This window comes from Amblyomma americanum, chromosome 9 (assembly GCF_052857255.1).
Source record: "Amblyomma americanum isolate KBUSLIRL-KWMA chromosome 9, ASM5285725v1, whole genome shotgun sequence".
Classification (NCBI taxonomy): Eukaryota; Metazoa; Arthropoda; class Arachnida; order Ixodida; family Ixodidae; genus Amblyomma; species Amblyomma americanum.
Genome location: NC_135505.1, coordinates 99456962 through 99480699, shown reverse-complemented (window position 1 = coordinate 99480699; position 23738 = coordinate 99456962). Strand labels below are relative to the sequence as shown.

Here is a 23738-nt window from a genome sequence, read left to right as displayed (position 1 = left end):
CTGATAAGGCACATAATAACAATTGAAATGTGCGGTATTTAAATTGTTTCAAGCTATTATTCGCGCGAACTGCAGCCAGCAGTCCCGCTCGTAGACTTCTATGCTATCTCTGGGGCAGTTTTGCGTGTAGACCTTCTGGCAGTCCACTGGAGCTCGTTGACCCACTGTTCGGGCCGTCCGCAAAAGCCGGCATGCTGTGTGGAAATAAAAGGGGGGTCTGATTTTCTGCGTTTGCATGCCAAAGCGGCCGCTTGCACCGTAATTTTGAAAGGCTACGGATTTATTTTGAGCACTTCGGCTCCAAAAACGGTCTCTATAGACGTCTATGTATGCGCTGGTTGACAGTTCAGCTGCCGATTATTGGCTGACTCAAGTTAAGTTGTGACTAGCAGTTTTGTGGCAATTTTGCGTGGATTTAATTCAATCAGCCGTGCACTTGAGCCGAAAACTGAGGGCCCGCGATATTTGCGCAGGCACTCGCCTTGCTTGGTCGAAGCAGTGCGTCATTATGCACACACCCTTTGATGTGTGCTGCCTTATATTATGGAGTGCTAGACGCCCTCTGGCAAGGGTCGGCCCGGTATTGCACTGCCTCCGGGATTGGCCCAGGGCATAATAGCGCGCACCGTTTCTTTCTATCTTTCCTCTCCTATCCTTAACACTCCTGCTTTCAGCACGCGGCAGCGACCGTGGTTCGGCTTGAGCCAGTAGGCAGGCCTGTGCACTTTCCTTTCTTACCATCAGCAGCAACAGCAGCAACAGCCTTATATTTCGCAATTGTTTTCGGGGTGTTTTTGTTTCGATATTTATTAGTTATGAATAGAATGAATATACATTTCTTGCTTTTCTGGCAAAGCCGATTAAAGATAAAACAGGGATATAAAATCTTTCAGCCCACAAATAAATGTTGTTAGACTCACCTCTTGCATTAGTTCCTTCGTTCATAACCAAGATGAAGCAACGGTGTGCTCGGTCAGCGAACATGACCTTGTATGTTTTGAATGGCCCACCTTTTTTTTGTCAAGGGAAAGTAGAAAATATTGTAACGGAGGTTACAAGGTCAAATGTCGGCTGTGTGTGCAGCCGAAGTAATTTTTCATTTTCGCGCGTCTAGCATTCAAAGCGAACTCCGCATACATCAAAATGAGAACTTGCCCGGTGCGGCGTGGGTAAGATGGCCGCATCCCGCAGAGGGCACGGTTAATCGGACAAATATGCCGTTGGCAGTCGTCTGGCAATGGGCGTAGTCAGGTTGTTGATAATGATGACTGTTTAAGCCACGCTTTGTCGACTGTCAACACAAATTAGTTGGACGTCTTATTGTGCTTCGTTGTATTATACACTTTATTTCTGCTGTTAGCAACTTGCACTCTGAACGGTATTATTTTCGGCAGTATAGTTCGTTTTGTTAATATTTTTCTTACATTCACGTCCGCAATGCTTTCTTAAGACAACAGTTGTAGCCAAAAAAATCACATATGGCTTCTTGATTTGTAATGTCCAAGACTGGTTCGCTGTCTCGAATTAATAGGATCTAAAATTTTCGTCCCGTATGTACAAGGAGCTTACCTTTTTCGGTCCTAAACGTCAAAGCGTTCGGTTGATTATGGGGCGAGGCTGTCGAGGTATACAACGAAGTGACAAAGGTAACGCTATGCGAAAAGCAAAGAAACAAAGGGCATGTGAAATTTTGATGAAAATGCCTTATCGTCAATGAAAGTGAGAGAAATCAATACAAGAAGCTTTTCAGCACTCACATTCTATTCGGAGTCGAAGTGGTGGTGTAGAACATTCTATATTCGAACACGTTGACAAAGCTGTGAAATTTCTTCACCATCGCCTGGCAACGAAAGAAAGGCCTCAAAAGGTGGCTTCTTGTCTGCTTCTTCACGAAAAGTAGCTCACTGAGACCTGTAAACTGCACGCGATGATAGTAAGGATGACGACTCGCATATAAGTCTTACCGAAGTGAACTACCGTTTCTCTGGCAAAACCTATTAATGACAAGAAGCGCTGTGTATTTTTTGTCCTGTGTTTATCTTAGCGGGCACCTGCAGTCATCAATTTGCTGCCTGTGGCACCACCAGAGCATTCTAAACGAGGTTGGCATGCGCGGCACATTTGACAAGGTTCAGATGTTGTTGCGAGTGTTTGTAGGTGCTTTACCTCAAAAGTTCTATTACCCTGAAACGGAATGTGGCCGAGAACGATGAAAAGTTTGTTCCCTATGTGCATCGAGTGCAGTTCCTGCCATCGCTATGGGAGACTGGTTTTCACAGTTACAGTTGTTATGCGCCGGTTCCCTAGTTTCTCGTCGTAGTAAGATGTGGTCATCGACGTAACCGTAGGTGCATTGTCGTAGTAACCATTCCGACAGTGGTTACCGTGGAAGGAAAAGGGCATGACGTTAACGAAGGAAAGCGTATCCGGTTGGTGGCTAGCACCGCGAACATCCGGAGGAAAGTCACCGTGAAAGAAGCAGGGTGTGGCGACAGCGAAGGAATCTCCAACCTAATGTTCGTCACCGCAGAAGAAGGAGGGTATGGCGAAAGCATTGGAAAACTTGACAGGATGGTGGCTACAGTGCAAAGAGAAAGGTTTGGGGAGAAAATTAGGTGCAAGCGGACAGTGGTTGCCACAGGGACAACACAGAAGGTAGTTACCCTGGATGGAGGTGGAGGACGCTTACCCTGGAAGGAGGATGGTATGATAGAGATTATGAATGCGCAACACGAAGGTGGTTACCGGGGAAGCTTCCGCAGGGTGGTTATTGTGGAAGTAGAGTGAGAGTATGCCAACAGTGGAGAAATGTAGCACTCTCGATCTGCGGGCAGCTACTACCAAAGGCACCACCCGATGGGAGTGTCACTTTAAGCGCTGCGTACTCAGAGCGGCACACTGGAAAGGAGAGCTGCTCGAAAAGGAAGTATGCGCGGTTAATTAAAAAAAGCACTCTGGTGCTATACAGTTCTGAATTCGACTCATTTACTGCCTCAGCATGTAAATTATGAATACCTGAAGAGCTGTCTCGGAATATTGTGTTATACAGGGGTAACCGTCCTGTCAGTTAATAATAATTGGTTTTTTGTGGAAAGGAAATGGCGCAGTATCTGTCTCATATATCTTTGGACACCTGAACCGCGCCGTAAGGGAAGGGTTAAAGGAGGGAGTGAAAGAAGAAAGGAAGAATAGGTGCCGTAGTGGAGGGCTCCGGAATAATTTCGACCACCTGGGGATCTTTAACGTGCACTGACATCGCACAGCACACGGGCGCCTTAGCGTTTTTCCTCCATAAAAACGCAGCCGCCGCGGTCGGGTTCGAACCCGGGAACTCCGGATCAGTAGTCGAGCGCCCTAACCACTGAGCCACCGCGGCTGTCTAAGGATTCAATAGCGCCCCAGTACACAAAATTATTCAATATGATACTCCCGATATGTAAACGTGCCGTCGTCCGTGTCTGCCATAAAATTCGCCTGGCGTCATGTGCAGCTGCTTGGTGCGCCAAGGACCACGTCTGTAAACGGCCCCGCAGACCCAGGTCGCCACCAAGCTACAACTTGCGGGAAAAGTCACCAATGCCCTAAACACCTAAATTATCACGGAGGCTTTTGCCATCTACTGAGCGCACTCTAGCAGCCGTTGGCTGCATAGACTTCAAAAAGAACGTTGGCTCTTCTCAGACAGTGCACGTCGCAGAAGGAGCTAAGCCTAAAGAAAGAACACTAATGTCATGTACACGGCAGCACAAACCGTAGTCGTGCAGCGCCTCAAGTTCACCCGGTGCTTCGTCCATTGCCAGGAAAAGTTTCTGATGTTGCGACGAAACGTTTCTAGGCATAACCTGCGTTGAACCATTTGAGCCAAAAAAGACTAGTTGTGGAACATGTATGCTTGGTTGAATGTTTGGTGACTATAATCTACGAGCACCTTGAAGATTCGTTCACTTCGGGAGCTACTTTCGATGATCATCTGTCTGCGACCTTCGTTTATACAGAACAGATCTAATCAACCAAACCTGAACGTGCCAGTGTTTTTTCAGCAAGTTGCGTGTGTCTTCTGGGACGAAAGCGCTAAAACAACTGATAACAAAAATATTGTTTCTTCTGGGGGGGAACCTTCCGCCAGGCTCGTTCGGAGCTGTCCGAAGCCAGCGAAAGGATTGGTTTCTGAAGCGCCCTCAATAGAAACGTCGTACACGTGGACTCCAGGCATTCTTAACGCAGCATGATTAACGATATAAACGCTATCTCTACCGAACTACTCCGACCTTTTACTCAGTCCATCACTAGTAAGCAGCTCCAAAACATTCTGCCGACCACTGCAGCGAAATTGTATTCCTTAACAGATGTATAACGTGTAGACGTGCGTTTATTATGTGTCCTCAAAGAGACCGAGCCGCCGCGTCACATCTTGCAGCGTATTCACGCATAGCAAGCATCAAGCGACCGGGGCAACTCCTGTGTCTTGAGACGCAGCGTATTGTCGGCGCATGCCGGTTGCGGAACTCGTTACAGGCGGTACAGAAGAGTTTCCTGCGGTGAAAAAGGAGCCATCCTGGCGACTTATGGGAAATAAGCCACAGAGGGCTCGTAATACGGCTTCAGTCGGTTAACATGAATGGTTTCGCGGCGACGGCGACGCAGGTCCACAGAGGGTACAGAGAGCTCAGCGATGTAATGGATAGGCGAGGTCTGTTCGAGAACCCAGTAGGGACCATGATATCGCACAAAAGCAGTTTCTACCACAGGTCGGGAGTTGTGGGAGGAACCCAGAGGCACACAATGGAGTCGGCGGGAGAGGTTGTAAAGGCCTCAAAGGTGTCGCGCTCATGTTTTTGCTGCCACTGATTCTGTGCGGTAACCGAATGAGCGAGCTGGCGGCATTCTTCGGCCTACTTAGCGGCGTCGGAGTGGCGTGTACTCAGAAATGTCGGAGTGGTAGCGAAGAAGAGTATCCATCGTGCACGATGGCTTGCGGCCGTACATCAGAAAGAAGAGAGAGAATACAGTGGTGGTTTGTGTCGCAGTGTTATACGGGTGGGTGACTAAGCGAAGAACCTTGTCCAAGTTGAAGTTGTTGGCGTTGACGTACATGGCCAGCATGTGAGTGAGGGTTGGGGGGTTAAAGTGCTCTGTCAGGCCGTTCGTCATAAGGGAATGAGACGAACCGGTTCGGTGGAAAATTCGGCATTCCTTGAGAAAGGCCGCAAGAGCGTCAGACAAGAACACGCGTTCACGGTCACTGAGGAGCTTTTAAGAAACTCCATGACGAAGAGTCAGGTTCTTTAGAAGAACGGAAGCTAGGCCACGGGCAGACGCTGACGGCAATGGTGACGTTTAAGTATAACGGGTGAGATGATCAACGGCCACGACAATCCAACGATGACCAGCGGGAGTGGGAGGAAGGCGACCATAGAGGTCTATGTCAAAGCGATCAAACGGGCGGGCAGGACAGGGTAACGGCTGTATTGAAGAAGGCGAGTTGTGAGAAGGAGTTTTACCCCGTTGACAGAAAGCGGGTAGTCACTTTGCGGAGTCGACGGCACAGAGCTTCACTCATGACGGACGCTTCAACGCTCGTGATGACGAAAGCGAGAACTGCGGCTTCCACCAAACTACGACAACATTAGCGGAAAGACACGGAGGGCAAGAAGGCAAGAAGCGCAGTTCTTGCCCCCCGAACTGCGACTGTTGGTTTCTCTGAAAAGCGGAGCTAGAACGTCACAGCATCGGAGAAGGGAAACGCAACGAGGGGAAGGCGATCGGTGAGTGGCGTAAATTTAGTGATCTGGGGACACAAAGGGGGAACCGGGCGGGCTTCCTGGCGAGGAAGGTTCGACATCGGACGGGTAGGACTACGTATCAGGTCGAGAGGGCAGAAGATCCTGGCGGCAAAGCCGCGCTACATGGCCGGACATGGCGGGTCGGTCGGATGTCTGCAGTACGCCAAGGGTGCGTATTATGTGGGCGGGCTCTGGAGAACGGAGTATAAGACGTGGACTCAGACGGCGGCGCAGGGCGGAAAGAAAGAATGGCGTGTTAGGAATCGGCTAGTGGCTGAAGTCGCGGCCTGGCCATCGCTTGAACGTACGTCAGGGGTGCTGCACAGGTTGGACCACAGGGCTAGACGGCAACACATTCGCGACGTGGTCGTGCACGACACGGTGTAAGGTAGCGGCCAAAGACCGGGCTGAGTCAGAAACATGATGGACGCTTTTTTGAAATTGTGAAATGAGACAGCTGGCCGGTAACCTGTTCGCGAACAAAGGCTATGATTTGGTGGAGGAGAAGGCAGTGCTCAGGATTAGGATAGCCCAAGTTTATGCCGGCAGTTTGTTCTGTGAATTCTGCGCATTGTTTACGATTACAAGATTTTTACTTGTAGAACAAAAGGGAGCTCTTTATATTAAAAAAAAATTGAGGGGCCGTAATTTGCTACGCAAGATTTCTATTTCACATCATGTACGTTTCATTTACCCGGTAGGTCAACCACAAGGAGAGCGAGGAGGTGCACAAAACCACCTGCCACAGAACGGCCGGACTGGTGGTTGTGCCGCCGCTATCCGCTTAAATCAGCGGCATCTAGTTCAACTGAGTCAGAAGCCCGATAACACAGGAGTTGTCGCACAGCAACCCTACTTTTTTTTTTTGATAACGTAGCTTCCATTCAGATTTTATTGCGCGTCACAAATTTTGTCGGATTCAATCGCTTGTCGCCATCGGTGTGCAGCTGCTTTGCGCACGTGAGTGGCATTATATGTGCATTCTCACGTCCAGTGTGCCGTAATCCGCCACAAGCTAGGCCACTGAGAGAAGTCCAAAATATAACAATAAAAACAATTAGGTCTAGTGAACATGGTTGCCGAAAGCAGTGATGTATCGGGCAACTAGAGGTGGTCTAGCGTCTGTAATGCTGAGTGCGTTCCGGACGACTGCCATCACGAGAGATCGTCGAAGCGCCTGCGTCTTCATTACTATCCATGTCGCTCAACCATGAACGCCTCAGTACACAACTCGAAGATGGGTTTCTAAGACATCTGTGCATTCGCTAGACATGCGCCAGCTGCTGAACCATTGCCACTCATTGCGTGTCGAGGTTTCCGCGGGTGCCGCATGATAGCGCTACGACTGCATGCCATGCACGAAAGAAATTCATTGGAAACACACTTCGCTACTCGCTTCATTAGAATATCTGTAATTTACAGCCCCATAATTAATTTATTATTGCCCACCTCAGTATATATCTCAAGGATATATTTCTCAGGCATCTGTGCATTCACTAGACACGCCTTCATTCACATCCAAGAGTCGAATAGTCATGGCGGAGTGCTCTCTACACACTTCAAGGAAGCGCTGGCAAACCTAGACACCTAAAACATCGCATCATTGAAATAAATATCCTGTTCGAAAAATACTAAAACATCCTTCGTTTAAATTCACGCGAAAGTTGTACCTTTAAAATGGGGCTTCACAAATAAAATATTTTTTCTTCTCTTAATTGTCGCCCATGTGATGTCCCTGAAACCATCGAACACTGCTGTATTGGCTGCAAAGGGGGGATAATATTTTGGGACACTCTACAAACGACACTGAAGAAATTGTTTTGAATTCTCACAATGTGCGCTACCTAATTGCCACGCCACATGAACACGAACCCAATGACATGTTTTTCTTGCTCGGACTGCATAGCCTGTGGAAAACGCGCAGGTTGGACCGGAATTCTGAACTTGTCGTCTCCCGCTTCACATATTTTGGTGAGATGGCGCACCAGCCTAAAGGCAATTAACAAGACAGTGACCATCAACCTCACTTGTTCCTGTTATTGATGTCTTGTCTTTTACTGCCACCATTTTAGTTAATCTGTGTTAAGAGGTTCGTTTTAGTTGTGTGGCGTCGTGTTTCTTTTAACTTGCTCGCCTAATGGCTGACAACTTTGAAAATAACGTAAAAAGGTCTTTCCTGCATATATAAGCTTGTAAAATATAATAGTCCGAATAAGAGAAAAACAGTCGTGTTGAAGTGGAAGCGTCCCCGTCTCATGCCGGAGGCCCGGGTTCGATTTCCATCTATACAGGTTTTTATTCTTTTTTTTATTAATTGAGGCGGCTTAAAGTTCCTTCCTATGCCAGTTCAAAGTCATTCATGCAGACAGAGGAAATCAGCGCCGCTAGGCTAATGATGAAAAGTGATACAAATGCCAAGTGAATTGTTACAAATTTACGTCCACAGGAGGCACTGAGATGACCACGTTGCAGAATTTTCTAAGGTGCGCAGTTAAACGTCTACAAAAATAAATCTTTGCAAAGAAAACAAACTTAAATGACTCACTTCACTAGCGTACTGCTTTCTGAAGTATCGTGGGTTGTCTTCATAGAGAGGAACAGACCAGGCAAAGGCTGCTGCAGCCAGTATACAGGCGCCCACTGAAAGAGCCCGCATGACGTGGTCGGCTTCTTCAGAATTTGAAGATTCAGTTTAAGCCTTTTTCATTGGTACATCATAAAGGTACATATTTCTGATGACTGCGGGAGCGGATGCGGAATGTAGCTTCTAACAAGAAATCATAATTCAAATCTGAGGCTTTCATTTCTCTGTTTTTTCTCCTATAATAATGGACATCGGAGTCAATGCAGATGTTTTTAACGCATGTCATTCTGGCAGTCGTCGTCTACTGGAAAATCGTAATAAATATGGATATAGCCCTGCGCCTTCTAAAACGTCACGCCTTGCACGCAGAAGAGCAATGGCGCTCAAGTCATCTGATTTACAAAGCAACACACTGCTTTCTGCATGATTGCTCCACGGTACAGCTTCAGAACAAACTTTGAATAACTTATGAATACTAAAGGTCAGGAATACGACTCTGAAACGCAAGAATTAGGCTTTCAGGCGGTCCACGCATCAGGCTTTTCTAGGAACTTTGCCTTGCACAGTTAACTAAAAATCACTTGACCTCTTTGGCAACCCCAGCCCTCTCTGGTGAACACTCTAATGGGTGTAAATAACTACTATTGCGATGAATGTTTTGTTTTATTTTTGTGAAAGTGAATTTAGGTTTTGTAACCCTGATTTTATAAACCTGCACAGCAATTATTCAGAACGTTTCTGATGTTGTGAAAAAATAAATTGCTGCTAGCGTCGGGAAATAGATTTTCACTAAATACAATTATCGCTGCGTTCAGCGCCCTACCTAGCTACCAGTTTTATCAGCAAACGCTTTTAGGAGAAAAAGTTTATGTTAATTTGAAGCAGTAAGAATCTCCCTGAAATAAAAATATGTATCTAAAGTAGTTCAGCCGTTTTTGCGAACCGAAAAAATAGCTCGCAACATTTCTTCTCTTTCAGGCTTCTCTCTGATGTCTCAGTAGAATCAGCTTATTTAGACGAGTGCATATAATCAGTCCAGCCCAAAATTAAGGAGGAAACGTCGCTGTCTCTTTGACTCTGGGCAAGGCTAAAAATTTTGAAATTCTAATAAAACGAGATTTCGAAACTTTTGTGCTTGCTTTAGTAGATAAGGAAAAGAAATAAACTGCTTTAGGGCACAACCAAGCCATAATGTTAAATTCGCTAGCCGTTCCTTATTCAAGGAAACGCAGAAATGCATTTAAAGAAAACCGTTTAGTGTTATGCCCTTCTCATAACTGACTACGTGCTTGAGAAGTTATTCCAGATGGACAATAAAGAGAAATAGAAGTCGGTCTAGATCTATCTAGCACCTACTTATGACAAGAAAAGACTTCTCTTATCAAGAACAAAGCTTTTATACTACAAAAACACCAAAAAGCGGACTACAGTTGTCATCTTCAGCGTTAGATTTCGCTAGCAAAATGCGTGCGTGAACGCTAACTTTGGCCGCAGATTCAAGGCGCTACTCTGCCCAGCCGTTTCCTTCGAAACGGCGCAATATCATCGTTTCGTTAAGAAGTCCCAAATATAAATCAACTTGTGGCAAAATATTTATATCTAATTTTCTTGGGCATAATTCCGCCTTTTGCTGCATGAAAAACGCAGAATAACTAGGACTCAGGAATGAATCTTTAATGATAAAAATAATTACATAAAATTTTATTCAGTGTCAGTTCAAGATAACTTTTCAAGGACTTCTGCTGTACGAAACGCAGTCTTTTTTGTTTCTTGGGATATCTAGGTTTAGACTACTGCGCACCGTTTTACCACGATGATTGGCGTGGGAAAAAAGCAAAGCTTGTAGACTCACTTTATAGGTTGCAGGGTCAATTTAAAAAAAGTGGCTGCGTCCTTTGTCGTGTATTCCTGTGCACTAAAAATTAAACTGGGCTCATTTAAGTATTGATTGACTCTATGAACTCTGGATTGATCGACAAAATGATTTTGTTGATTCAGCGGCTTATGCTTTTTTATTTTTTATTCAATTGTTTGTTTGTTTTTGTTTGTTTGTTTATCTATTTATTTATTTATACAGTCTGGAGCGTCTAGCAAGGCTATTGCAGGAGTGGTGTAGATTACAAAGAAACAACAATACAAAGAGGAAAGAAACAAGCGTACAACATTAGGAACAGGCTTGTCAACTCAGTTCATAGTATTTTCATAAAAAAAACATACTAATTTATTACATGAGGTTGAGCATTAATAATTTTAAATTAATGCCTGCAAACTCAAGTCGATTTACAGGGTTCTTTTCAGCTCTGACCTTAGTTGTTCTGAGCACACAAATCATATCCAAGTGAAGTTATCTAGATCGCTTGGATTGATATACAGACAAAGATTTTTTGCCATAACGTGGCAGGCGACAATTGTATTTCTCGTTTTTCCACTCTCACCTTACATACTGCCACCTAGTCTGGGGAACACGCAACACGGTAGATTTTGAGCGTCTCTCTCTGATACAAAAAAGAGCCTTAAAATGGTATTTTCTCATCAATCCATATGAACTCGAGAGGCTGAACATATTGCCGCCTAGAACAAGATGCCAAGATGACGACTGGGTCTTCGAGCGCGAGGCTGGATGTGAAAGAACTTGAAACGCAGATCTCTTTCTGGTTGACAATAAAACCGTTTTTATCTCTAAGCCCTCCCTGAGATTCTACCGAGTCGTGGCAATATCATTTCCAGAGCTGTTTACTCTTTACACATCACACATATTTTCCACTATATAAACATGATTATGCAGCCTTTTCAAACACATATTTAAACAGAGATGTGGCATACAACTTGCGCACTATTTCATTGGCGGGGTTAAGACCAAGAATAAAGTATGGTACTAAAACTACACATGATCAAATAATTCCTCTGTGTAAGGCATATCCATTTCCTAGTTAAACAATCCAAAAAAGATGTAACTAACTATGGCACTAAAACTACACATGATCAAATAATTGCTCTGCGTAAGGCATATCCATTTCCTAGTTTAACTATCCAACAAAGATGTAACTATGCCTGGTTTTAAAAAAAGCAAGTAAATCTACTCTTGCTTCCTTCAAAGATATATTAGCTTTCTCTTTATATCCGAATAAAGTATCCGAAATAAATAGAAATTGAATTCAATTGAATAAATGGCAAGTTTGTCGAGAAGCGCTTTCAGCAAAAGAAAAGTTGCCGTGACCGATTGAAGGCAAACTACAATCTAAGCGATCTTTCAACCTTTCAAGTGTAGCGACAACTGTTGGTCTCCAGAGAGGAAGCATGTTTAGCAAAAAGGCAAGCAGAGAAGCGAGGTAGCGCCGTACTTCTTTGAAGATTAAATATTTAGCCCTCCATAGCAGAGATACAAACAGAGGGAGAACTGCATCATTTTCCATGTCTACAGCGCTAAAGACGAGACAGAAAGCACACACACAAGTCACACAACAGAGCGCTCTGTTGTGTTACTTGTGTGTTCCTTCTGCCTCGTCTTTAGCGCTGTAGATATGGATGTTAAAAGCCAACTCGCCCTGCATATTGTACTGTTGTACTTCATTTTCAGTTCTGCTGTCTGCTTTGTTCCGCTGTATGCTACCGACATTTGTGGCTATAGTTTCCTGATGAAAGAAACTGCTGCCACGGAAGAAGAAAAAGAGATGCAATTTCATTTTTCATCAATAAGATCACAGTCGCTATTTGCTCAGCGGCCAAGACTCCTGCTTTATTAAAGGTTTAGTGCCATCGGAGTGATCGGTAGTTGAGAATGGGGCGATATGTATACGATGAATTTCGAAGCGTGTATTGGGAGAACTAGTGCACTGCAATGAAATGATGGCGAAATTGAATTTCTATGCTGAAAATGCATCTATTATTACTGAGAGGGAGCGAAGCAATGCTCTGAAGTAGCAAACAGGTGGTGATCGACGCGATCTACGGAATAGTTCAGCGTCTGTCGTTGTGCTTGTCTCTTTGTGGATTGTCTAGTGTTCGCGCTTATCGTAGACCATAAGAATGAAGAAAGTAAGCCGCTCAGATACAGTGCCGGCGGCATCGATCGAATGGTACGATGACTCCAACAGCTTGCCTTGGAACCGGAGGGTTTCATCACAATCTTCAGTCCAAGAACGCCGTTATAAGCTTGTGGTCTCAGTTTTAAGGCTTATAAAAAACTGCTGAGGACGCCTATGCTTGTAAATCGGCTACACGTTGCTCAAACAATAGGAATGCGTTGATAAATAGTGTCTTGGCTCCCGTTACCGCTTACACGCGTGATATATAACTACGTGTTCGGAAAGCTCAACCATTTAGAGGGGTGGTCTGATAGGGTATAAAAAGTTTCATGTACCAATTTAAGGTACAAGTGGTATTTCGAATAAGCTGGCATATTCCCAAGAGGCGAAATAGCAGGTCTTTTGGAAACTCAGTCGAAAGTTTTCTTTTCTGTTTTCAGCTGTCGTTCTATTTGGATCAACTGTTGCGACCATTCGTTACTCGCTTCAGACGGACTCCTGCGCCCTAAGAACTAATTTCTGGAGACTATGGGTTAACCTCTCTGCTTTTAGTCTCGAGAGGAACTATTTGTTTTCAGAACGCATTTTGTCGTGGAAAGGACAAATATTTCGTCGAAAAGAAAGAGAAATAGCTCAGAGAGTTCAGTGCGTTGAAGTTTTTTTTTCTTAGTTTTGTTAATTAGGCCTGCACTCTGAAATGCAGCTAAAAATAAAGATAACAGTGCAGGCATCTGGAAACAACTTCAAGCTGCACCCGAATTTTCTAATAAAATAAATGGTAATTCCTCAGTTTCTCCGCCCCTTTTATTTTCGGTACATTTTGTAGCGCAATGAACCGTTTACAGTGCAGACTAATTCAGCCCCGTGGCATCACAATTTGTCCAAGCAGCTGCCGGCACCTGTGGTTGTAAATTTCAACGGTTGCTCCAGGGCAGTGTTCTTCATAGATGTCCTGGCACCGCCTGGGAACAAGTTGGTCTACTCTGCTGCTTGTTTGAAGAAGTCGGCATGCTGTTAAAAAAACAGTACATTAGTTTAATCGTTGCAGACCTGAAGTATGACCACTCAATGCATGGGGTTTCTCTAATGAAAAGAGCAGTGACATTTTATCGCAGTTTGCTTACACCCTGGCTTAGTGAGGCATGACCACTCGCTCTGTTACGAATTGCATAGATCGAACGACAATTTCCTCAACTCGTGTGACCAGAAAGCCCGGACACTACGCGAGTGATTTGTCTCGTTTGCCGTTGTCCTTCGTTGGCCTTGAGTGAATATCTTCCCGATTTCGCCAGAGCTGTTTGCTGAAAAATTTCATTGAGCATCACTGAGATTGTGCGCCTAGCACACACGTGCAAAATGCAAGAGTTGTTGAACATCCGCACAACAAAACAACTAACATACCCACACAAAACACTGCTGAGACGAAGGAATGTACGAAAAGGAGACAAACGGCAGGACAAGCGCTGTCCTCGTCTTTTAGTGCTTCTGCGAAGTTTCTTCGACTAATGTTGAACTGCTAAAATGACAAAGCCTGATTTGTTTTCTGAAATTCAAGTTAACGCCACGGAAAAACTGCATGCTCGGTGGTCACCGTATTCGGCTAAGCATGGAGCTCTTGCATGAGATACTTTTGCCCCATCAAAAGAAAATGCAAGCAGCCACGGCATCGCTGTGAATAATAGATGGCGCAACAAAATGCTAAAACCGCAAGCTGCTCGAGGGATCAATACAAAGCTACCAAGTGACGGCACTACTCGAAATTTTCCACGCGCTGCGCCCATTACGTTGCTCGTTTCGGTGCTTCCTATACGGCTCTGCAGACAAGGCTGGCTTCGTGCGCTTGCTGGTGGTACACGCGATCGTTTCACTAGATATTCCCTGGCTTCAGCTCCTGCCAAAGCCGACAAATCTTCGTTTACAAGGGTTTGTGACACAGCACTAAGAGAGGTATTGAAAAATCAGCGCCGGTTGAACATGCATGCTGGTTGTATCGCCGTTGTGCAAGCGCATTTGATCCTTTAGGTGTTCGATGAAGTAGGAAAGAGATGCAGATTGTTAGAAATGCGTAGCACCCCCCCAGTCAGAGTAATATTGTGTGGATGTCAGCTGCGAAGAAGGCATAGCTACAAAAATTAAAAACATTGTAGACCAACATGCGCACAAAATTGTCTGCGGTTAAGGCAGTTTCATGAATTAGACTCACCCCTTATGCCAACCCTCTCGACAAACACAAGGATGAAGCAACGCCTCCGACGGTCCGCAAACAATACCTTGTATAACCTGAATGCGCCAACTGCATTGGGAGTTGTGTAAACAAGAAGTTTCCTGAATATTTTACACAGCTCACAAATTCTGATTGCTTCTTTTTTGCCAAGGTGAATAATTTTATAGGTTCTAAAGAAGTTAAAATCGTAATTCTTGAGTAATCAAGTTTGTGACGAAAAACCATTGCCCACTGATGAACTTTGCAAGGAAATGTGCTGGACTGGAAAGATCTTACCCCGATAACTTGATTGATAATAATTACAGGGCGTTAGTAAGCGTTGCACACGAGACATTACAGGCAGATAAACTAAATGCGGAAACGGTGCGAGGATTCTTGTACTGCGGGCCTTATCTGACTGCTTCAAGAGCGAAAACTGCGGCGACAACCATTTCCTTAATGAGGTTGGATTGAAGCGTTCCAACACCAGTTGCGACATATTGACAGCAAGGGAAAATAATTTGGGAAGCGTATTAGTGCCAGAGTTGTTCTAAGCATGGTAGAGGGTGAATCCTTTTAGATAAGACAATATGAAGCCTTTGTTACGCATATTACAGCCCCCCGCCTTAACATGCTGCTAAAAGACCAAATTTATCTATTGAAAATCTGATCCTTTAGCTGCACTCGGATAATAGCAGCTAAAGGAAGAATTTCTGAATAGTATTCCTTACATTAAAGTGCGCGAAATAAGCCACAGACAACTCAGAAAAATATGCCACAAAATAGGCTACGGTCTAATGGAACATTTCTCGAGAGCCGTCATACTTTAACGGAGCCATTGCCTTGTTTGGCCACTTTCATTCTATTCTTGGTGGTTTATTCTCTACGATAGTGTATGCCGTTATATCACTATTTTCTATTTTTATTCCACATAATAAAACATGTTATCTGGAAAAAACGAATCAGTTGTAAAATTCGCCATTGGAGAAAAGCGACGTCACAGAAACCGCAGAACGATAATTCTTGTTGAATCATTAACAGATTCTCATGCTTCAGCACTGCAAACAAAACGTATTCAGGTGTCTGTGTTAATTTCTTTCTTGTTTTCCTTTCTTTTTTGTTCTTTTATGCCGCTAATTTGTACTTGTCATTTTTCTGCGCCCATCTGTCCTTACTATCTTGTGTTGGCTTTGCTCTTGATTTCGCTTGCATTGGCTTGGCAGAATCCGCCTGACAATGACTTTAAGTTACTGATAGCTTAAAGTGGGTCTTTAAAATGAATCTCGCCATAAACAAATCACACAAGCATATCATAATTGCTCATTTAAAATATCGTTCAACGCAAACGAAGGCAAGAACTTTGCTTTGTGCTCGAATCCAGGGCTGTTTTAAATCCCAGGAGCCGACTTCGAGCACAAGCTTTTGTGCCACGCGTTTCGTGCATCTTCTTCCTCTTGCGGTCCGCAGTGAAGGGGTGGCGCTACTATACGTCTCTCTCCCCTTAGGCAGGGGCTGGGTGACGAGTAATAATGCTGGCGTCAGTGAGGTGTGCTGGCGCTACTGAAATCGTCTAGTTGCCGTTGTCGCTGAGGGCAGGTGAGCAGGAATGTAAAGAGCTACTGAGTTGTTGACAAGGCGCGCCATGATCAGCCGCTCTAGGGCTACGGAGATGGCGGTGCCGGTTATGCTGATGGTATATGATGCTGTACGGAGTTCCAGGACGAAAAAGCACCCAAGCTATGTAATGCAGCTGACGGTGACTACGGAGAGCGGTTTAACGGACAAATGTATAGGTAGCTGTCCTGAGGTGAGGCGACATATAAACTCGTCGAGTTATGCTTGACGCATGGCATAAGTCGATGATATCAAAACACATCACGGTAGAGCTGCGTAAACGCCCTTGGATTGGCAGGTAATTGTGAAACTTCAGAGAAGTCACTAGGAAGGCGAAGTCAGGTGCCATAAAGGAAGGAAGGAAGGAAAGCCTCAGACGTTGCTGGCACATACCCACTACGGGGGAGTGGCCAAGACACAGGCGGTTAATTACTAGATACAGGAAAGTTTTGACGGGCGTTGATCAGCAGAGGGCTTGTTTGAAGGCGCAGCGTATGCCTAATAGGGCTAGTGGTAGGCGCTGAAACCACTCCGTTGGTGTGGCATGGGCGATAAGTGCGGCCTTGAGATGGCGGCGGTACCGTTCCTAAGACCATTCGTCGGCAGTGGCACACAGTGATGCTCAGGCCAGTCAGCACGGCAAGGGGAAGGGAGTAAGCGAAGAGAGGTGACTCGAACTGTCTGCCATGGTTCGTGACGATTGTAGGTGGAAATCAAAAGCGGGCCACTCCATCCCCGGCACCATTGTGGTCAGGCAGGGTTGTCCCCTCTCGCCATTATTGTTTCCGGTCAGCAGCGTCCTATCTAAAAATCATCAACGACTTCCTGGCGTTCATAAAATTCATCTTTCGTGCAGTGGGGCGGTTAGGGTGACGGCTTTTTCCGACGACAAAGCCTTTTGCTTGAGCAACTAGGACAGACTGATCCGGTGCCTTTGACTTTTCGATGATAACAGCAAAGTGTCTGGCGCTGCCCTCAATTATGCTAAGAGTGTACCATGTGATAGGCCGGTCTAATGCGCGCCCCAGCGGTCATATACGCATCACGCACAGAGCGAAACTGAAAATTGTTCTTAGGGAAAAGAAGTGGTGCAGTGTCTGTCTCATATCTAGTTGGACACCTGAACCGCGCCGTAAGGGGAGGGATAAAGGAGGGGGTGAAAGAAGAAATGAAGAAGAGGTGCCGTAGCGGAGGGCTCCGGAATATTTTCGACCACCTGGGGATCTTTAACGTGCACTGACATCGAACAGCACACGGGCGCCTAGTTCCTTCGTTCGTAACCAAGATGAAGCAGCCGTGCTCTCGGTCAGCGAACATCATCTTGTATGTTTTCACCTTGTGATTTTGTCAAGCGAAGGTAGAAAATATTGTAAAGGGGGCCACAAGGTCAGATGTCGGTTGTGTGTGGGCGGCCAAGTAATTTTTCATTTTCGCACGTTTATCTTAGAATGCGAGCTCTGTATACATCACAATTGAGAACTGGCCTGGTGCGCTGTGGGTAAGATAGCCGCATCCGGCAGAGGGCACGATTAATTGGACAAATATGGCATTACCAGTCGTCTTTCATTGGGCGTAGTCACGTTGTTGATAATGATGCCCATTTGAGCTGAGCTTTTTTGACTGTCAGCACAAATTTGTTGGTGCCAGTAGGGAGACATAGGCCATCTTTATTGTGCTGAAGTGTATTTTGGCGGTTATCCTCATGCACTCAGATTGTTACAAATTTGGGCACTGTAGTTTGTTTTCCATATACTTTTCTCACATTGACGCCAGTATTGCGTTCTTAAAACATCACATGTAGAAAAAGCACATGCCGCTCCTTGATATTTACACCTTGTTCTCTGCCTTGATTTTCCAGGATCTGAAATTTTCGTCCCGCACCTGCACGGCACTTACCTTTTTCTGTCCTAAACGTCAAAGAATTCGGTTGATCGTGGGGTGGAGCTGTCGGTGTAAACAACGAAGTCACAAAGGTGCCGCTGTGTGAGTTGCACACAAAAGAAAAAGACATGTGAAAATTTGATGAAAATGTCTTTTATTTTCGCTGGAAATAAGAGCAGTCAGTACAAGAAACTTCTCATCAGTCACATCCTATTTGGCATCGAAGGGGCGGTGTAGAACATTCTCCATTCGAACTCGTTGAGAAAACTGAAATTTCTTCACCATTGCCTGGCAGCGAAAGAAAGGCCTCAAAATGTGGCTTCTCGTCAGCTTCTTCACGAAAAGTAGCTCACTGAGGCCTGTAAACTGCGCACGATGTTTTTTGAGAATCATGACTCGCTTTTAAGTAATTTTTAATTGAACTAGACACTCTCTGGCTAAACCTATTTTATTGACACAAACCGCTATTTTTGTTTATTGTCCGGCCTTTATGGCAGGGGCACCTCCTGTCATCAGTTTGCCACCCATGGCGTCACCAGATCCTGCTGAACGAGGTTCGCATTCGCGGCTGTTTTGACGAGGTTCAGATGTTGTTGGTAGTGTTTGTCGGTGCTTTACCTCAAAAATTTTGTTACCTTGAAACCTAGTGCGGCCGAGAACGCAGAGAAGTGGTTTTACCGACGAGCATCAAGTGCAGTTAGAGCCATCGCTTTGGGAGCGACATTTATAAAGCACCGGTTCCTAGGTTTCACATCCTAGAAGTACGTCGTAGTGGTCGACGTAACCGGTTGGGACGTTGCAATGAGAACCATTCGGAAAATGTTGCCGTGGAAGAAGGACGGTATAACAGAGGAGAGCATAACAGGTGGATGGTTATGTTCGAAACCCTCCGCAGAAAAGTGACCGTGGAAGAAGGGTGTAGCAACGGCGGAGGAATCTCCAACTGGTTGTTGGTTACAGGGGAAGGAGGAGAGCATTACGAAAGCATTGGAAAACATTACAGGAAGGTAGTTACAGTGAAAAGAGGAAGGTATGGCGAGAAATTAAGGCGCCGATAGAGAGTGGTTGCACGGGATCAACGCGGAGCGTAGTTACCCTATGTGGAGGTGGAGGATAATTACCGTACCTGGAAGGAAGATGGCTTGGCGAGATCGTAGGAATACGCAACCGGAAGATGATTAACACGGGAACTATCCGGAGGGTGATTACCGTGGAAGGAGGAGGAAGGATATGGTGACAGCGGAGAAGCATACCACTGTCCACCTGCGGCAGCTACTAAGAAAAGCGCTGTTCCAGGGGAGGGTCACTGGCTGTGCCGCGCGCCCAAAGCGGTCTATTGGAGAGGACATCTTGCCAAAAAGCGAGCATGTGGGGAAAACTAAAAAGAGCTCTATAGATCTTTATAAGTATGAAGCCGACTCATATTTTCTACTTCAACATGTAGTAAATTATAAATACGTAAACAGCTGCCACTTATAATTGTGTGAGACAGTGCTAGCCATCCTGTGAATATTTGCCTAGGGATTTAAATTGCGCCTCTGTAAACAGTATATATTCTGTGCGATGCTTCCCGTTGAGAGTTGCGCCATCGTCTGTGACCGTGAACAAAACCGCGTGGTGCGAAGAGGAAGTGCTAGATGTGCCAAGGACTTCTCTAAACTGCCTCCAAGCACAGGTCGCTACAGAGCTGACCCTTGAGGGAAGAGCCACAAATGTTGCCCACACTGCCATCACCACGTAGGTTTCAGTCAATGATGGAGAGCACTGCAGCAGGCTTTGGATGCACGTACTCCAAGAAACGGCTCCGCCAGACCGCGCACGTCGCCTAGGGGACTAAGCTTAAAGAAGGAAAAACCAAACACTTGTTCGCAACTGCACCCACTTTAGTAGTGCAATGCCACAAGTTCACTCAGTGCTTCGTAGATTTCCGGGCGAACTTGCTGATGAAAGAATGGAATGTTTATGAAAGGAAGCCACGTTCAACCATTTGAGCGTGTAATGCGAGTTGTGGAGAAGCTATTAGAAGAGGAATAATTGGTGAAAATATTTACCGGATATCGTGAACACTCGTTTACTACGTAGGTTCTTACGAGGATCATCTGTATGTGACCTTCGTTTCTGCCTTGCTGAGAAACCGGGGCAAAGTTTTATTTCGAAACAGTCTGAATCAGCCAAATCCGAGCGTGCCAGTCTGCCCAGTAAAGACTTCTGAAACTAGAGCTGGAACGAAAGTGTCTTCTGAAACGAAAGCGCTGGAACAGTTGATAACAAAAACAAGGCGTCTTCTGGAGTGGCAAGAATAAGACCTTTCACCTTGGTAGTTCGGAGCAATCAGAAGCCCAAGAAATGATTCGTTTCTGAGCCACCCTGAATGGAAAGGCCGTACAAGTAGACGCCACGCGCTATTAACGCCCCATCAATATCGATCGAAACGCTCTCTGTCGTTATCCTCCGAACTTCTAGCAGCTTCAAAAAATGCTGCCGCTCACTGAAGCGAAAGGGTATTTCATGACAGATGTATAACGGAAGGAGCTTTTAGCGGCGGTGCCGATCTAACAGCCGCTCCTTATAGAACACCTGATGTCCCTTCAAGAGGTGAGTTATGTCCCACCAGTACACAGTCGGTGGCGCCCCGTCATCCCGCATCATGAGCCCCTGCGTACCAGCGCAATGGCAAAAGTCACGTTTAAAGTTCGTTACCTGGATTGGTTCACTGCTTTGAAGCTAACTTTGTGTCGGCTACTTGTTTCAGTGGAGTGTGCTCAAGGGGTTACGATTGTAAAAGTTTTGACTTGTACAGCAAGTGTGAGCTTCCTAAATTCAGCAAAAAAATTGAGGGGCCATAATTTGCAGCAGTTGACGCCTTTTCTGTTTCGTATGGTATATGTTTTATTTATCCGGTCGGTCAATCATGAGGAAAGAGGAAGGAACTGCCCAATACCGCCAGTCACACCACGGCTAGACTGGTGACTTCACCACCGCTATCCCATTAAAGCAGCCTCATTTGGTCAAGCCAAACCGCAAGCCCGATAACCCGCCGATCAGTCGCGTATTGACCTTACTGTTTCTTTGATGATATTGGGCTAGCTTCGATTCAAATCGTAAGGCGTGTCAGACATGTCTATTTCCATTACTTGCCATCATCGGTGTGCGCTAGTTTTATGCACACAACTGGCAATATTGGTGCGTTCTTCTGACGTCCAGGGTGCCATCATCCACAACGGGTTACCGCACTAAGTGAAGCGACCAATGAAATAATAAAAACTGATTCGAAGGCGAAGTGAATTGCTACAAAATTACGACCCCAGGACTGGTTATAGTCATCTGATTTGAGAATTTGCTATGGTGAGGAATCAAGCCTCTACAAAAAAATTCAGCAAAAAACAAAATAGCAAGCCTAATATACTCAATTCACTAGCGAACTGCTTTCTGAAGTATCGTGGATTGTCTTCATAGAGAGGAACAGCCCAGGCCAACGCTAGCGCAGCTAGTACATAGGCGCCCACTGAGAGAACCCGCATAGCGTGGTCTACTTCCTAAAATTTAAGGCTGCACAGCTGCGGCCTCAATTTAAGGCTTGACGACTGGTACGTCAAAAAGGTACATATTTCTGATCACTGCGAAAGGGCACATAGAATGTGGCTTCAAACTACAATTCATATTTCAAAGGTGAGGTTTATATAACACATCTGCGTCAATGCAGATGTTTTTGATGAATGTCATTCAGGCAGTTGTCGCCTTCTGGGAAATCGTAATAAATATGGATGTAGACTTGCGCGTTCTAAAATGTCAAGTTCTTCCATAAGAACCATGCGCGCTGAAGAGCCATGGGGGGGCAAGTCATCTGGTTTGCCAAGGAACACACTACTTTGATGGTCGCTCTAAGGCACAGCTTAAGAAAGAACTTTTGAATTACTTTTCAATACTAAAGTTCAGTAATGCGACTCTGGAACACAAGAAGTAGGCAGTCCACGGATCCAGATTTTCCCCTAACTTTGCCCTACACAGTTAACTAAAAATCGCTTGTTCTCCTTTACGACGCCTGACCTCACTGGTGAATACTGCAATGGGCGTAATTTACAATGATTTGTTTAATTTATTGTTCATGTTTTTAAATGTCAGTTAAGGTTTTGTAACCCTGATATCAAAAACAAGCACGGCAATTGCATTCGCAAATGCTCTGCAACCTTGATGTGAGGAAAAGGGAGTGAAAGACCTGCTCATCTTTTGCCAGTGATTGAAGCTTCCGGGCCAGCTCCCGGATGACAGCTGATTCCCGGAAAATACAGCCGATTCAGGTTCACTGCTCTGTACTATAATATTGTCCGTGTAAAAAGAATTCAGAAATAATTCATAATTTCTTCGCACTTTTCATTCTTGTGCGACAGTGTGACCCAGAACGGTATGTTTGAAAGAGTTTTTATGCATCATTGTATTGCAAACATGCCAACAAGAGGCAGGTCATTACTTCGCTCTCTGAGGTGCACAAAAGGTCCTCGGAGGATTTGTGAACGCGGGGAGTCCACACTGGTGCGTCGGACAGCGGAGCGCTGCGCGTGCCAGCCCAGTGTTGCGCGTGTGCCCGTGCGAAGGGTGTGTGCGAGGCGACGGTGACAAAGAGCGTGGCCAGCACGAGGAGCGGAGAGCTGACGTGTCAGATAACCGAGGTGTGAAGGAAGACAGCGCAGCAGAGGTCGGGTCATTCAAGCTTTGAGGTGGCAGCCGTCGGACGTTGGGTCCGTGCTGCCGTGGACCTCTCTTGGATCACCTACTCAATCTTCCTGCGTTCCTTGCAAGCGTGGAGGTGGCAGCCGATGGACTGAAGGTCCGTGCTGCCGTAAGGCACTCTTCGATAGCCTTCTTTAAGCCTCCGGCGTTTCTTGACGCCATCGACTGGACCAGGATACGCTTATTCCTTCTGCTGCCGCTAAGTTCTTCGGGCTGCTGACGGAAGTACACCGGCGTCGCCCTGTGTTCCTCTCCGCTCCTTCTACCACCTGGCTCACTTCCGTCGCTTCCTTCGACGCATCGCTAGCGACGCGCCGCACTACACTGACCCGCGTTCGCCCTGTGTGCGAGGCACCCCCGCTTCACCTGGGACGCTCCGCACCTGGTGAACTCTCCGTTTTTTCTGTAGTGTTTACGCTTGTTGAGTGTGGATTTTTGTAGGCGTGTGCGTTTTTTATTGGCCCTCTTTCCTTTAAACTATAAATACGCTTCGTTTTGTTTTGCTTGATCTCTTTGTTCTCTTATTCGAACCTGGCCGTGATATCTTTCCCCTTCGAAAAGTAGGGGACACGCTACCAATTCGCGACACGCTCTCATCCAGCAGAATGAACCCGGCTGACTCCTCGTGGTAGACGTCTGAAGACGGAAAGCTGGGAAACATTATTGCTAATTATTTGGTTCCCTATAGTACGGCTCTGCATACGGCCAATAGGGTGAACACAAAAGGTCTGCAAATAAAGTTCGACCTCCTTACCAGAAAATCAGTGTAAATTAACCTGTTGAAAGTTCCCTCTATCAAAACACAATTTTATGATAACGTTGGCACGAAGCGATTTCAGCGTTTTCTGCCTGGAATAATTATTTCAATTTAGCTTACTGATAAAGAGAGAGAGAGAGAGAGAGAGAACTTTATAGCCATA

At 45.6% G+C, this 23738-nt stretch overlaps 1 protein-coding gene across 1 annotated transcript; it reads right to left on the bottom strand.

Moving 5' to 3' along the window:
• On the bottom strand, positions 1-8488 carry LOC144105438 (uncharacterized). Its single transcript, XM_077638556.1, has 5 exons — positions 8329-8488; positions 1758-1918; positions 1570-1652; positions 921-1010; positions 1-194 (listed from the first exon to the last, which is right to left on the bottom strand). The coding sequence occupies exons 1-5, from the start codon at positions 8437-8439 to the stop codon at positions 49-51; spliced, it is 591 nt and encodes a 196-aa protein (XP_077494682.1). The 5' UTR covers positions 8440-8488; the 3' UTR covers positions 1-48.
• Positions 8489-23738: the final 15250 nt, after the last annotated feature.

What these genes read in the sequence shown, in the direction of transcription:
- LOC144105438 (XM_077638556.1), bottom strand. Translation starts at nt 8,439, where the DNA reads ATGCGGGCTCTTTCAGTGGGCGCCTGTATACTGGCTGCAGCAGCCTTT. An exon ending in GAAAGCAGTACGCTAGTGAA is followed by an intron (nt 1,919 to 8,328) that starts GTGAGTCATTTA and finishes CATCGCGTGCAG; the next exon opens with TTTACAGGTCTCAGTGAGCT. An exon ending in GACGTTTAGGACCGAAAAAG is followed by an intron (nt 1,011 to 1,569) that starts GTAAGCTCCTTG and finishes GACAAAAAAAAG; the next exon opens with GTGGGCCATTCAAAACATAC.